Source organism: Geospiza fortis, unplaced genomic scaffold, assembly GCF_000277835.1.
Source record: "Geospiza fortis unplaced genomic scaffold, GeoFor_1.0 scaffold1628, whole genome shotgun sequence".
Classification (NCBI taxonomy): Eukaryota; Metazoa; Chordata; class Aves; order Passeriformes; family Thraupidae; genus Geospiza; species Geospiza fortis.
This window is the reverse complement of record NW_005054558.1, coordinates 307,521-325,012: the sequence shown is the minus strand read 5'-3', so window position 1 is coordinate 325,012 and position 17,492 is coordinate 307,521. Positions and strand designations below refer to the sequence as shown.

The 17,492-nt window shown below is 34.1% G+C and overlaps 1 protein-coding gene across 1 annotated transcript in view; it reads right to left on the bottom strand.

The window, feature by feature from the left end:
• The window catches only part of ASCC3 (activating signal cointegrator 1 complex subunit 3), a 236,942-nt gene that overhangs the window by 133,093 nt on the left and 86,357 nt on the right, over positions 1-17,492 (bottom strand). Inside the window, 2 exon segments of the mRNA XM_031064101.1 lie at positions 9,952-10,023; positions 13,207-13,383. Coding sequence (XP_030919961.1) covers positions 9,952-10,023; positions 13,207-13,383 — 249 coding nt within the window.

The following is a 17,492-nucleotide window of genomic DNA, read 5'->3' as shown; positions in this document are numbered from 1 at the left end:
AGGGTGAATTAAAAATAAGACAAACAAACAATACTTTACTGACTTCTACAGGTAGTAGAAATTATTCTGAATTTTAATTGACAGGATAGAAATAGAAATAGCAATAACTATTCTTGTATAGAAAATTAAGCAAGAATAGCTAGTCTATTACTATGCAAATATATGTCATTAGGCAGTTAACAATTGCATTTTTGCAGATGCCAATGGACTTGAATGACAATTATTATTCAAAATTATAAGCAGCTTTTCACTGTATCTTTTTTTAGAAAAACAAGATCATGCAATAATTTGTTTCAAGCATTTCACTTTGTCCTGTTTTGACACTAACTATTTTGACTTTGTATAACAAAATATGTTTCTGTTGTATAATAAACTATATTTTCAACGAATATCACTCTAGATTAAGAGTTGTCATGTTCACCATGTCTCTTATGTTTTCAAACCTATACTCACATGTCTAACATTCATAATATGCAAAAATGACCCAGGAGTCAGTAGTCATAAGCAGATTCTATTCAGCTTTACTGAAGGAAGGGAACATAGAAGATACTCGAGAAATCTTTATATCTATTCCCGTTACTTTTACTTAAGCAAAAAAAGATTAAGAAAGTTGCCATGTTGCCAGTTGCCACCTCTATCTTCTGGTTTTGGTAACATAAACCTCCTAAACAACTAAAAGAACATGACTAAAAGTCATGATTTCTAATTTATTTTTTATCAGCACTGATTTAAAGACAGACCTTTATCCAGATTTTTGCTCCTAACCAACAGGTTTTCTATATCATCAGAAAAATAAAGAACTGCTTTCAATGACAAGCAGTGTTTTTCACATGAAACTTACTAAGTTATGAAGAACTTAAATGATGCATTTATTGTTAATGGTAATAAACTGTGCTTGAACAAATTGAATCTTGCTCCTAAACCCACATGCTACATACCTAGCATACCGTATCAAAATATCGTAGCCTAAATAAGAGTATCATAAATACCTCATGATTAAAAGGCATGCAATTATCCAAATGTAATATATTCTGGAATCACCTTTTCAGTAGCCACAAAGAAAACTCTCAACTCCACAGAATTACATAAATGAGAAACTTCATAGTCTCGAAAGTGATTAGAAGTATAAAGCAAATTTCCTGATGCAACTTAGTGAAAATTTATTTACCATCCTCATGGATTCCTCAAAATGCTTTATTTTCTACAGCAACCTATGTTTCTGTGTATTTCTAATTGAAACCCATCAAAGACATTACCATTGGATTCTCAGGTTACACCTGTTAAAAGACTGTGACAGGCATAAGGTCTTGGTGGACAGTAGCTGCCTTGGTGATAATTTACAGATGTTATGACAAAAAATCAGATATTTTATTTATATAGTTGATATTATGATGATAAATTAAGCATACAGATCTATTTCTTTCAGAGCTACAGGGCAGGAATTTTCAAAAGCTTTGAACCACTGACAATGCTCAATGTATCTTTTGGAGTATTTAACCTTGCCATTGAATTCTCACTGAAATATAACGTGCAGCTGACAGAAATGCACAGATTTAACTTCCCACAATCTTCTAGACTGCTAATGTTCTGCAATGTCATATCTGAAAAACAGCTTTTAACACAGAGCTACTAAAACTCATCATATATGGCTGCAAGTTTGGTCAAACTTGCTTTTGGCACACTTGCATGCAGTAAATCTGCAACTCAACACTTAGGTCACCCACAAGAGGCCAACTGGCTCAGAATGCAACTATCAGTTACTTAATTTAAATAAAATTTTAGGCTATGAGAAGTTGCTCATCTGGAATTAAATTTGACTTTTTTTTTGTTTTAATGATTCAATGCAAATTCATAATATCAGAAGAAGAATAATTCTAAACAGTAGACCTTGCTACCTCAGATAGCTGTAATTACCAATACCAACAACACTGTGTAGCTGTGCAGGACTGCAGACATAAACTGAACACCTCATGTACTCATAATTAACAAGAAAATATTAAATTGGTGTTTCTGGTCTACATAAATTCATTGTGAACACCTGAGTACACATATACAGACAAACTATTATATAAATACAAATGTACGTGCAAAAATTAGCATACTGCATAGAAACATTGCACATAAACATTTAGAAGGCTCCCTAATTGAAGAATTATGGGGTTTTATACACATAACATGTTATGGCATCCATTTCCAGCAATTTCCTCAGTGGTTCATAAAGGCAGCTGACAAGGTATATGTTGAAAGTCAAATGTATTTGGCCAGAAAATATAGAGAAAAATAATACATACATATCATTTGACAATAACATGAAACATCTGGTATAAAGCACTTTTTGAAGTGCACAGCACATCAATATACTATTTTCAATTAAAGTAAGAAACAAAATTTCATTTAAACAGGTAGAAGATTATATTAACTATAATATCCTTAAAGTTGAAAAGGCAGTTATTGTGGAAATGAAGAGCATAAATAAATGATGAAGAGGCAGAACATAAAAATAGTGCACCATCACTGAATTACTTTGTGATTTTGTTAAAGAAACCTCACGTAGAAATGGGCCCTAATTGTGCAAAAACTGCAAAAGAAAATGATCCAAAACCTCAATTCTTCATTTAATCAGCTGACAGAGAAATAACATTTAAAATCAGTCATAATTTAGTTATCCTGTCAGGTCACTTTACCTTCTGTATTTGTCTATTTTTATTCATACATGTGCACACATATAAATGTAGAAGCAATATATACATATATATATATATGCAAATAAGCTACACCAGATGATGAAAGAGAAACAATCTGTGCAGATACAGAGACACAAAAACTCAGGCTGAAATACCCTTTAAGCACTAAAACGAAAATCTAGAAAACAACCCCAATCTAGATGAAGAATACATGTTAATAAACTCTGAAAATTCTCAGACTTATTTGTCCAAAGCATGCTATAAACACTATTTCACCAAGGAAAAAAATACTGGGACAAGCTTAATTCTCAAGGTACTAAGTCCCAGAAAGACCTCTGAAGAAAATAATGTTTTATTAAATCTTATCTCAAGACATGGCTATAAAAGCATTGTCAACAGCTCCAGTAACTAAGCTTATTAAACTTTTATCTTCACATGGCTTCTGCAGCCAAATAACAGCTGGAAAACTGATAATAAAGAAATTTAATCCATCATTTTTACGGATGAAATTAATACCTGTCAAATTCACTGCTGACAATTTAATATAATAGATTTAAATTAACTACTCTGTTTCTTTTTTAGTTTAAGATAGCACAGAAAAACAAGATGACACTTCTGAGTACTGCAAAGTTCAAGTCAATTTTTGTACATAGAGAACAATTACAGATGAAGTGAATGCTTTATGTGCAATATGCATCACAGAACCAGTTCTGACTATTTAAGTTTGAGTACAATTTGTTTCTGACCTGAGACAACAAAACTCCTGATTTGAAAGAGTAAACTATTAAAAATCTGTGCAAGGTGACACTTAGAAATTATTCCAAACCTTTAAAAAAATTATTGCACCTCAAAATGATTTCTAATGAACTAAATGTGGACCAGTAGTGTAAGACAACATTTTAATTAAGAACATAAATTCTAATTAATGAAGCAATCTTGATCTCCAGAAAACTGTGTAGTAACCACCCAACGCATAGACTAATTAAAAAGGTTACAACTATACATGGCTCTATTCTGCACATTCATTTAATTTTAATAGATAGAAGGTAAAAGCTCATGACAGGTAAATCAGATGCAGTTGAGACAATACTACAAAAGCAGAAGAGAACACAGTCCAGCCAAACCTAAAAAACTAGCTCAAATGAGAAGAGTAAAAGCTCAGAAACTAACAATGTACTTCAAAAAGCACTTTCTTCAAAAGGTTAAAAAAACTGAACTGAAAATGGGAAGTGAAATCACCACTCACAGTGCCTCAACAAGAACAGATGGTTTGTATAAAGCTGACCATTGTTACTTTTCATCCACATTTTTCATCCCAGTAGTGAGATTTCTAGCATGTTAATTCAAAAAAGGGTTGTTGTATCTCTACTGGCTTGCAGTTATTAGCTTTAGTTAAGTGGAGTTGTTGCTAATTTTGTGCAATTACTACTACTGCATTCCCTTTGTGATGTTGTGTTGAGGCTTTCAATACCATACAGCATTTCAAAAATCCAAGTTCTTTGCAACAGACAATTTGACATCTTTCCCCACTAGAAAAGCTGTTCCTTGCATAATGAAACCACTTCTTGCAAAGCCATGATGTGTCCTCAGTTTTTATGTACTGACACCTTGAACCATAAACAGCTGGGGAATGAGAAGCTCAGAAAGGTGTCAGAGCTCCTACAGAACAGCCAGTTTTTGCTATGAACTGAAAACAGCAAGCTCAGTGAGAAAATGAACTTTCAAGGAATTACAGAAAAAGCTGAGCCAGAAGGCGCAGTCATGGATCGTCAAGTTCAGCTCCTGGAGTTTCCCAGAATACCAGAACTAGTGAAAGAAAAGATACTGTCATGTCAGACTTACACAGAAAAGTCCCAAAAGCAAAGGGAAAATAGGAATTATTGTCTTAAAAAGGAAAAGAGGTTTCAGAAGATAAGAGAAAGCCAAGGACACTCCAAGATAAAAACTGTCATAAACAGACAAAATGGCAAAGGAGCAAAGTGGATTGGATATGGAACCAGGACTGAAACTTAGATACCTGTGACTGAAGATGAGTAACAGAGTATTGAAAGTCAGCAAAGAAAGCCATACAGGAGAATAAGGTGCAGAGAGAAAATCTAAGAGACCTGCTGAAACAACACCAAGGGCTAAGAAAACACAGGACTTCTTTTGAAGGTTTAAGTAGTATCAAAGAGAATCACTTATAAGAAAAAAATAACAAAAAAATGGAAAAACAAAAGAGATGCATAGTCTGAGGAGAGTGGCAAAAGAAGAATTTTATGACTGAAGTTTGAGGAAGAACCTACTTCAAAAGCTTTCAAGGACATCAGCAACAACTCTTTTAATTGATAGTACAAGAAATTTATGGGATTTTTTGCTTGAAAGAATTTCAGACCAAAAAAAAAAGGAAAGAAAAAAAGGAAAGATAGCAAATATTAAGGTTCTGACAAACTCATAACAGCAAAAATATTTAAGAGGTGATGGGGGCAATGGGAGAAATGTGAGATCATCTCCTGGTAACCAAGCTAATGAGATAAACCAGCAAAGACTCAGTAACAGGAGGAGACATAATGGATGTGAATTTATGAGTCAAAGTGAAAAATAGTTAACTCCCTAGGATACTAACTTAAACAACTTAAACAACTGAACCTTGAGAGCAGCAGTTTAATATATTAGATAAAGGAATTTAACATGAAATCAAAATTTACATTATATGTTTTAGAGGAATACCCAAAATCTTAAACATACTATGTTATTTCTCAAAACTCCTAAAAATTTCTCAAATTTCTCAAATCATAACATGACATGGGTGTCAAGTTATTGTCATAAATTGTTGATAAATACAGTATGATATGCATTATCCTAAACTGCTGTTGGAAAGAAAAGATTAAAAGTGGAAGAATGGTGAGGAGGATGGTAGATTCACTCAAGTGACCTTGCAGCTGGGATTGCCTAGGCCTGGAGATTAACAGTATGGGAAATCTCATATATTATGTTTTCTGCTGTTTATTCTCTGTTTTGAGAAGTAGAATATCTTTGTTGACATAACATAGTTGTTCACAGAGACTTGGAGGCACTCTCATGGATAAGCCTGAGACTGCTGTCCTGAGAGAGAGATTGAAGCTCAGAAATCATACAAAGCACATGAAGAGCACAGCAGGGTGGTACAATATGTGGTAAATGGGTGCAAACAGCAGCCCCACTGCCCATCAGAAGGGCTGAGCCTGGCAGTGCCTGTGCTGCCCCTCCTGTGTCTCTGCTGCCCAGGTGCTGCTTCAGGGTCCTCCAGTCAGTGAGGCAATGAAAAAAATTAAATCTTCACATTTCAGCCTGGGTTTGTGATTGTTCTGGCCACCTGCCTGTGTCAACACACACCCAGCCAGTAATGTAATGTTTCAGTTTATTATAAAAATTATGCTGGCACGTGCACTCTTCAGTCACCCTCTTTGCTGATCTCATGAGATTCTCCACAGGCTGTCTCAGAAAGGTGCTACTTGCACCCCTGAACTTGTTGCCATTAGATGCCCTTCTCACAGGGCTGTAAAATGAGATTTTTTTTCAGCTTTCTATCTGAAATAATTCTTTTGGTTGATGTGGCCCACTACTGGTGACTGTCTGAAAAAATACAGCTGTAATAACACTGAGGAATGATAACTTTCAGTCCCCTAGCCTTCACCTAGATTTAAGTGAAGAGCATCCTGGAAGAGAAATGCTGGAAAAATACTCCACCTGCAACTGAGCATGGAGTCATATTTTCTGAAAAAGGGTGCACCATTTCTTTTTTCTTAATTTAAAGTATCTTTGGTTTATTAAGAGGTAGAAATAAAACTCTGACAGTGCAAGTTAGTCCAGGAAGATCTGACATCTTTTTAGATTATATCAGAACATAGCAAATTTAAAGTATGACATGAAAACAAATATTCACCAACTAATATCAAGCATGGAAGGACAGTCCCAGAAAAGCAGACTTAAGAGCACCAGAGGTTCTCACTTAAAGCTGTCTTAGGAGGTAGGATCTGCCAGAGAAAACTTCCAACAGATTTCTGTACTGTTAGCAATCCTTCCAAATGAGCACACTGATTTGAAAAGTACTTGGAAACCTTTGGGACATTTTCTGATCTTTTTTAGTCACAACAGGAAGTTTCTGTAACAAAAACCCCAGAAAAGTCTGTAGGGCAAGCCATTTATCAAACTTCCTCAAGTTAAACAAGAAGAGAATTGTGCTGTAAGACAAATGTTATTGTTTCAGTTGCATTTGGTAATTCAAAGTGAAGCCTACAAATGAGATATCTCATTAGTTTGAGCAGATGGATCAAAATTAAAGACTGAATCACCAATTCTTAATTTCCCAGTAGCCAGGAAGAGCTGGAAGTCTTGCAGAGGATGAATGTTGAAAAATTAACATAAAAAGCTTCTCTCCATCTGTCAAAACACATGCCTATAGAATGCAACTACTCCTACCAACCTTAGCCTTAAAAAATGAAAATACATGTCCATCTAATAAAAACACATGGACAGGTAACTCTAGCCAAACATCACACTGCAACCTACAATATGACAGTGACACATCAGCATGAATTCCATAAGAGTAAATTATTTAGTTCTGCTATGATAGCATTCTTTGAGAATGAACAGAACAATAGATAAACAATGCTGAATTTAATTCATTAAGACATTCCAAAGACTCTGGTCAAGAATCTTAAAAGAGACAACATTGTGAAAACTTGATGGCCACAGGAAGATCTACATTAACTCAAGCAACTTTAGTGAGGGAAAGTTTTAGGCTCTCTGGAGCATTGCTAATGAGATCTGTGTCTGTCATACATTATTGCCTGAATAGGTATAAAATCTCAACCATGTCCTGAATGTCATACAGATACACAACACTTATGGAAATTTTTTCTTAAGTATTTGGGGGGAAGAGGTGAAAACATCTTTTTAAGAAATGTATTTAGAAGCAACCACAGTTTTGTTAAAGAGCATATGAAGTTTGCACATATGTAATGTTAATAAACACAAGTTTTTCAGATAACATAAGCTAAGAAAGGTAACAGAGCATGATGATAACAGACTATGGTGAAGGTGGACACAAGGTGATGGGTTTCTGGAAAGCTAGAAAATCAAAGGGCATTCTCAAAACTGTGAAAAGACACTGAAGAAAACCTTTCTAGTGTAGTATTAATCATATTTGCTCACAATATTCATCTTCCGCTATGGGGTAGGCATCTCAGTGTAAAGATATCTACATGACCTTTTTTTTTTGTTTCCACTTTTTAAACATCTGCAGTTGGTCTAATGATTAGATAGATCATTTGTCATAGCAGACTCATTAAATGGAATACTTGAATTTTTCATGTGGTACAGTACTACATATTATAATTAGACAATGAGCTGATGTGCTTGATTCTGCATGGTCAAAGCCTGTATACTGGCACTTGTATATAATTAATGTCAGGTTCTGACATTTTGTTTAATAAATATCAAGACCAATAAGAATTAAAGAGTCCCAAGAAAAGTCCAGTGTAACTGGTTGCTATTTAGATGTTCTAAATGAGAGTTCTGCAACACAGCAGAATGAACACTTTGAAACAAAGAAAATTTACAGCCATATCAATCAAATTAACCAAAGTGTTCTGAAATCAAACCAGCATTTACATAGCAAGAGAAACCACACTTCTGCTTTGTCCAAAATTACACTTATATGGCTGTTGGTTTGAAATACAATTTTCAGAAACTGTGATCAGCAACAGTTCGCTGAAACTGTAATATTAAGTAGACTACAGTTCTCTTCACCTCTTAAAACTGCAGCTCATGCCTTAAAACAAAACACTCATGCATTCAGCTGCTAGCGCAAGAAACAAAACTATTCTCAAGAAAAGCTACAAAACCATCTCCTACTAGAATTGAACAACTTACTGTATTTGAATATTTTCAAATAATATCATATATGTTTGCAGTCACTTTTTTCCTCAGTGTGAAGAAAAGAGAGGGGAAGAAAGGTGCAGTAAATATGCCAAAACAGCCTACAGACTCCCTGCTGGGAATCAAAGATACATTACTTAGATACTACTGATTTAAAGACTCTGCCACTTGCACTTCAGCAAGTGAAAATAAACAAAATCAAAACAAGAAATGAAAGATAAGAAAATAAATACACTTCAGAGTTAGGAATTTGGCAATGTATTTGCATAATCGACAATGAGGAGAACCCGAACAAAAGTTCCCTTGGTGCTGCTAAAAAATTTAATTAACAGTCTTCACTCAGGAAAATAACAATATTTCCATAAGTAATCTTCATGAAAGTTTTCTGAATGTAACAACAATAACTGATATCAACAAGAGAAGATAAGTGCAAGAATGGAGTTAAAGCAAGGCAGTGGGGCAGGAGGACTAGGAGGCTGTTGCTGAAGTATTTTTTCCCTTCCCAAGTCATAAACTAAATATTCATCTTTCAAAAAACACAAGGAATTTTTTTGTGAAAAGCAAAAAATATGCATTCTTACTGCAACTGTACAGGAATTTTTATATAAATGTTATTTACTGAAAAGCCCCTTCAAGCATCATAGAGCACTAGCATTTGTTCTTGCTTTGAAGAGGTGCCATACCTGCTTTATGTGCTAAGTTCTAACAAAAATGAGACATTGTGTGGGAGTAATTCAGGACCACAATCATTACAGAATGAGACACTATTCAGGCAAATGAGTTAGGCCCATATTCTTAGTTGAGGGGAGTGTCAGACTTGAAAATTGACTGCAGAAACCTCTATTGTAAAGCAAAATGAAGGATTACTTCCTTTAAAAAGAAAACAAAACACAAACCCCAGGATATTTCAAATGACTTATGCTGAGCCCTTACACACCATGTCTTGAACACTGAGTAATTCTCATCTCCCATCTCTAACACAAAAGATAAGAATTTGAAAGATATAGGAAAGGCTAAGAAAAATTATTAAGTGCTTCATTTTTGATTTTTTTAATCTTTAAGTGTACCTGTTGTAAGGTCTCTAAAGTACTGACCTAATTTGCCTTGTAATTTTAAAAAAAGAGACATAAATACACATTAATAACTTTATAGATATATAAAGAACTGGGAATTTTGACCCCTGTTAGAAGCTAACACTATTTAGTCAGCTTACATTTTCTTGCATGCTGTTTCTATGAAGTGTTTGTAGGGCTAGAGACTACCTCTGAAGTGACATATTAAAAAAGAATAATTCTCAATACATCACTGTGATGATTTAACTTTTTTATGTATGTTCTGAATGGAAAGTAAACTAAAAAATAGATACCTGGTGTCCAGCCATTATTTGCTTCAGCACACTTTCATAACATACTTCATCCATATGATTCAGCTGCTGCACCTGAAAAAGAAACATCACATCCATATTAAAATAATTTCTATCTTTATGGATTATCTACTATGTATCAAGCAATTTAGAGTGATCCATGAAAGATAAATTTGATTATGTAATTAAATTTACAGTATATCAATTCCCATTCCAACAACAGCATTTTGCTTTTAAACTCAGAAATAAAACATGAAAATACATAGATAAAGTATGAGTAAGGGCAGTTAATACAAAATTTATAATGTGACTTTGCTGGTGTTTTTTCATGACCAAAGAGAAGCAACCCAGTCCTTTAATTTATCTGTTTCATATTAAGCAATCTTACTTCTACAAGATTTTGAGGAAATATCAATTTAATATACCTTATCTAGAATTAAGGGTTTTTATTGGGCATATAAAAGTAGTTTTTACATTGCATACATATGTATGTTTTTATCTCCAGGAAATTACTGATAGTTTTTTTGCCATATGAGATTTCTTCATAGTTGGGTCATGCACAGAGAACATTGTGAGTACCATGTAAAGAGTTTCCAATTATAGATAAATAAAATGTTTAAGAAAGATTCCAGTCAAAATGAAGAGTATTCTTCAACCTACTCTAAAGATTTTTTTTCTATTCCTTTAATGCATTACAATCAAATAGCATATATCTACTTGGATGCACCTCAGTATTAACATTGTGACAAATCAAAATAAATAAATAAGGTCCAATATCATAGCAATAATTCCATTCTTCATTTCTGCATTTGTGTCTTACAACCAAATTGTTCTGGCACAAAGAAATGTTCTACAAAAGCAAAGCAGGTACATACTTCAAAATGGAAATTTAATACTTGGACTTAATATTAGAATAGATGAAACTTCAAAAACAAAGCTTTAAAACAGCTTTATAGGTAAGAGAACATTTGTCTTCCAAACTGTACAAATATAGTAATAAAAAGATGAGAAAATATGGGCACATGTGCTAAAGACAAGTACTCAGTCTAATTATTCTTAAATTGAGAAGTCAGCATTTTACCAAATATGTTTTTTCAAGTAACAGCAAGTGAAAATCATTAAGGAGAAACTGACAAGAGCAGTGCATGAAGACACATGAACATATATACATACATACACATACCATAAAATTAACTTTACATATTTTTGCATTTATACCTAAAGACAAAAACATAAACATGCCTAAAGAAAGAAGACTGATATTAAAGAAAAATATCTGACATTAACAGACCTTGACTGAAGAATTCAAACTTTAGTCTTGGCGCCATATGCTCCAAGAATTTCAACATAGAGAGTTTTAAGAGCTTTTCTGGATAACTTCTATGCATAATAAATACATCATGCTGTCCTTGCCTTTGAAAGCTTGCCTACAGTTTGCACGTGGCTCTGTAAATTGCTAATCAGCTCCAAATTTTGGGGGATTTTTTTTTTTGGATGCAGGATGTCAGCAAACTGTGGCAAAGCCTTTACCTAAAGTAAGTAAAAGTGAGTCTTCTACCTCCTTGCAACTCATTAGTACCTATAGACACAGCACTGACTGCACTTGCTGATGGTCTGCAATAACAGCTTTTGATCCTGGACTTCCTTACATTGCTTTCCTCCTCTCATGAAGACCACAAGGATGTTGATATTGGCAGTAATTAGGCAGCTTTAGTATTAATATTATCCTGAATACAATCCTTTTCCAAAGAGGCTTAATACTTCTACGTTCTGCTTGCTGTAAAGTGCATTATCTTGATTGTAAAATATATTTTGCTCTGTGAAATTGTAATGACAATCTTCTGAAAAAGAAAAGATCTCCTGGCTGTGGTATTATCAAAACAGTCTGCCAGGTATTTACATTTCAGAATAACTATTACCTCCTAATACTTCCTCATCTCCTTATGCTTCTTTGGAAAATTACTGGTTTTGAAATAATTTCAAATTTTAGGAGATTTATTTATATCTTTGATTTTTTGAATCCTAAATGCATTCTAAAGTGAGTTGGAAGAAAGCGAGTATTTTCTCTTCTCTTACTATATAGAGAAGATAAATATAGAGAAACTAAATATTAGAATCAAGTAGAAGTGAAAGATGAATTGAAAGTAACAGCAAGTAAGAGTGAAGGTGTTAAAAGCAATTAATGAAGATTACAATATGCAAATAATGGTAAGCACCATATGGTAAACTAGTCTTATGCATATAGATTTGAAACATATCCCGACAGTGGTAAAATAAGTTCCTCTCCTGCACTGCAGACGGAATGACTACTGAAATAACCTAGTAATAAAGGCAATGTCCATTTTTACAAAAATTAAATAAAATGCTATGATTGATTAAGCCACGAAATTAACTTTTGATTGAAAATGTCTTGATTTCTATTAATTTAATCACATGTGAACAATATTTTTTGAAAAGTTTAACTACATATACTTTAATTATAAGATAATGAGATGCATGGGAAATCTATGTAAAGTGTTTGTATAAAGTCCTGTATTTAAAGAACTATAATTTACATGTCAAGTGTCACTGGTCTAATGATTTTTAATAAGAATATTATACCTGACTATTTGTCTTAATGCTTCCCAAAATGAGTAATAGTACAAAGAGTAAAGAAGCTTATTTAGGGATTACTTTTAAATACAGTTTCTATCAATATGTACATATGATAATTAATGGCTTAGCATGCTAAGGTTTTCATCAGTAAAATGCATGTATATATATCTATATATGTATTTATATATATATATATATGTATATATGTGTATATATATATATCTATATATATATATATATTCTGATTAAAAAAATTTAGTATTTTTCTTATAGCATTCCTCATGCATCCTTACAGCCAAACAAAATGCACCACACGGAAACCTGAAATGAAAGAGGCAGCATAATCAGCTGCTAATGTGACTCTGCAGTTGAAGGTGATGATTTCTTCTTCACCAAGCAAAATTCAATAGTGAAGAAGAGGCAATGCAAAGTTAAATAACTTTGTATACAACTGCAACAAGGCCTGCTTGCAAGTATGGTAAGCTGAAGAAAGAAGATTCTTAAAGCACCTCTCAATTATGTATATCTTTATACCAAAGAAAATATGCTTCAAAAAACACCTGTAGTATAATAAACAAGTACCCCATGCACCTACATACATAAAGCATGATCAAAAAGAGACCACAAACAGCAACCCTTTCTTAGGCATTCACAATTCCTTACCTTATTGGTTGTCTTGATCCCTATAAAGGTTTGTCCCAGAGGTACAGGTCGGAAACGGCCATCAAAGTAGAATAATCCAATGTAGGGATTGACGTGTAGAAATGTAGCAACATCAAGATAATTGGGTAATGTAGCTGAAAGGCCCAAAATCCTAATCATGCTTTGTGTAGATTCAACCTATTAAAAAAATCAGAAAAACGGTAAATTTTCCAAGTGTTGTAAGCCAAGGAATCAAACAGAGAGTTTTAAAACATCCCTTATAAAACATTAATGTGAAAGAAACAGATAACACTTTCTACAAAAGGTGAACAATACATGTGAGTTGGTGATTATCCTGTATTGAAGAAACCAGTGCATTCTGCAATTCCATCAAATCTTGCTTATTCATCTTTCTATGTTATTGTACTTTTGCCCTCCAAAAGGTGAGCTAGTCATTAAATGACATAAAGGAACAATAGCAGAAAACTGGCTTTATAAAGAAGTCCAATTCATAAGCAAAACTGTGACACATGATTTGGTGTCTTTTCTTCCTTACTCCACGTCAGACCACTGTTCTGCAAAGAAAAAGGAATTTAATTTGTGCTACTCCTCCATCTTAGGTTTTTGCTTCCACTACTCTCTTAGACAATGTATTCCAGTTCTCTGTAACTGGCATTTTATTCTAATTTCTTCTTTTTTAAAATCTTTAATTCCTCAAATGTTTGGTTTACATGCCTTCCCATTTAATAAGGGACAGAAATGGTGCTTTACAACTAAATGTTCTGTTCCATACAAGAGCCTGCATATTATATGTATTTTCAGGTAATTTTCAAAACGAATGAAAGCACACAGAAGACCTGAATGAACAAAGTACACAAAAATTTTCCCATTTCCTTCTGGAACATTAGGAGCTGCGTAGGCTGGCTCACAACTAGCATAATTATTTAAAACCAGAGTTCACAGTAATTTTATTATAAAGCCTTTTTAGACTGTAACTGAAGCCATATATAACGTTGTTAACTAGTCTCAAATGGGCGGATATCTCAAGATGAGTAAGGCTGGTAAATTCCACCTGGCTAAGTCCTATTCAAAAAATATGAGGCTTAGATTTTTATTTATCCACCTGTTTTGAGTTCAAGTGAAAGGAATGCAATTAAAACAGCTAAATTAAAAGTTTTCAAAATAGATGATTAAAAAGTAAATGGAGAGCATTCTCAAGGAAGACAAAATAATACCACATCATAACCCAGACCTGAAGAATAGGAAGCACACCAAAATATTAAACTAAATCTCAAAATGAACCATGACCCAAATACCACAGACAATGAGCAGACCACGTAAACCACTACATTGCCTGAATTTTGCCATAGAACATACATGTTTTATGGCAAAATTCTGGACACTAAAACAGTGGCTGCAAACAAATTAATGACACAGAAAAGCTGCAGACCCATTTTGCACTTGCACAAGAGCAGTTTTCCAAAGGAAACCTCCATGTACAATAAAATATGATATGTAAATGCAAACTAGGACAAATGAGATTTCATTTTCTGAAGTCTTCCATCTACAGGGAACAAAAGCAGTGTTCAAGAGCGCAAGGAAGTTTTCTCACTTCTTACACAACTTTTTTTGGCTGGATTATGATGACCTAAGGGCTACAGTCATCATCAAGCACACAGTTTTGAGGTGTTTGGGGTTTTTTTGAGAGGTGTGTGGGGGGTGGTGTGCAGGGTGAGTTTTTGCTCTTTCGTCTATTTGGGTTTTCCTGGTTTTGGCATGGTCCCATGGAGTACCACATCCTTCTGCACTGACCTTAGTGTCTGCAGGGCTGTTTCTCATGGTTTTTTTTCCCCTCCCAACGGCTGCACACTGTTTTTACCCTTTCTTAGCCATGCTTTACCACAGGTGCCACCACCTCTGGCTGGTCAGAGCCTTTGTAAGTGGCCACATCTGGCTTGTTGAGTCAGAGCCATCCCTCCCCACAGCCACACTGCAGCCCCCCCCCACCGCAGTCAACACCTGGGCATTGGTGGTGCAAACCTCTCCATTTACTCAGTGCTTATACATTCTATTTCTCTATTTTTGAGCTCGGATCTGTAAGCACAATTACCACTTGCTGATATATGTACCCTGTAGATTGTTCACAATTGCCTAATAAGTACAGCAATCTTAAAGTGTAACTGAGCTCCCATCTGGAAAACATTACTTGATTTTGCTAAATTCAGTAACAATATTTTTTTTCAAATCTTCTAAGAGCCTGAAAGCACTAGTTTGAAAGTATGCTTGCTTCCATCTGAAGGCAAGAAAGCATTTCAAGTATTTAAACAATTAACGAGAGCATTGCTTAATAACCATGGACATATATATTTTTACAGCAATTAAATGTAAGATGTTTTTTCGAAGATTTCTTGTAAAATAAAAACAGTACATAGAGAACAGTTACAATTTACTGAGAGTTGCCACTTTAAAAATCTTAATAAAACAAAGAAGCCATTTAATGTCACTAACCTGGCAGGTGACCCTGGAGCTAAGGATCCTACTGAAAACCCCAAATTAACACTCCACGTGACAACTGAAGCTGACAGTTAACACAAGCAAGTAATTAAGATAACTAATATATTTAGAGCACATTTTTTAAACCCCTTCCACTAGACCAGGTTGTTCAGAGTCCCAGTACTTCAAGAGATAGGACATTCACATCTCTGGGAAACTTATTCCAATGCCTCACCACCTTCACAGTCAAGAACATCTTCCTAATATCCAAAAAAACCCTACTCTTAGTTAAAAGCCATTCCCCCTTGTCTTATCACTACATGCCCTTATAAAAAGTTCCTCTTCACCTTTCTTTTAAGTGCCCTTCAGGTACTGAAAAGTAGTAAAATGACCCTTTGTTTATTGAGGCTGAACACTCCCAGTTCTCACAGTCTTTTCCCAAGGGGAAGGTACTCCATCCCTCTAATCATCTTAATAAGACTCGAAATCATTCCACCAATTTCCTTAAGTTCTTTCAAGGCCATGAAAACAAAAAAAACCTTTATTTTTTTACCATCTACTTTTGTATTTGCTCACCAAAAATATATATAATTTGTATACATACATAAAATAAGATACAAGATACAAAAAGAGGGACACTTACATTACAATAAAAAATGTGTCATAACAAACCTTCAAATTATTTTATGTCCAGATCAAATTCAAACCTATGTGTTTAGTTTATGCACATCATTGCATGCTGATAGAGAACAAGGGCTTTTATTCTTTTAATTATACATGGCAATATGAAAACAGCAGCGACTAAAACTTTGCTAAACTTAAAAAACAAAAAACCAAGATTACCTGAATATGCAACCATAACACGATTTATTTTTTGCGTTTTATCTGTGATTATAATTCAGTTGCAACTATGTATCTATTATTCACCTATCCAAGCACTATAGAAACTTGATTTTCCATAATAGTTTTTAGAATTCTAGCACATTTTTGTAAGAGAGTTCTCTGTATACATTCTTTGATTACTCTTCTGACTTCCTGTTGAAGAGCAAGCACTAACATCTTTTACTCTCAGATGCTTCTAAAGAACAGTAAACCTCGAAAGTGTACAGATGCCTTTTGTAAATACAGATAATTCAAAAATTAGTATTTTTCAACTAGTGGATCACTTATTATTTGATCCTAGAAGTCCCAACTAGAGATTATGCCTTCATATACAAGAAACCATGAACCCACAGCCTTTTCCTGAAATGGCAGTAGAAATTACTGATAACACAATTAGAATGACAAAGTTTTCTGTTTACATTGCATATTGGTGGCTGGTGGTAGGCAGCTAAGTGCCTTTTCTTCACTACTGAAACTCAGCCTCTAAACATTTCATTCTTTATATGTGTTTAATTATCCCAGTAAAATAATAAGCACCATTTGAAACTTAGGAGGCTTTCCATGTAAACCTGAACTGACACAGTATTTGCACACCAGGTTCTTTAAAAGCCTTACTATGTTTTACTGGTTTGATGTTACACTGGAAGTGAGAAATAAAATTGCCATTGCTATTTAATTGACATATCTAACTAGTATATCTAATTCAGAAACATTCTTGATGGCATGTGGAGAATTGACAGCATTCACAGAACACAATTACCACACCATGAAATTCCATGTATGCAGAAAAAATAATGAGGAGATAGACATCCCAATATAGATTTCCACGCAAGCATCCTCTGAGTTTACGCTGTAAATGATAAAGGATCAGGTATGGGAAGTGCCTCTCTGGATTGTAAATTGATCACAGCAGGATCATTTCCTTCTAATAG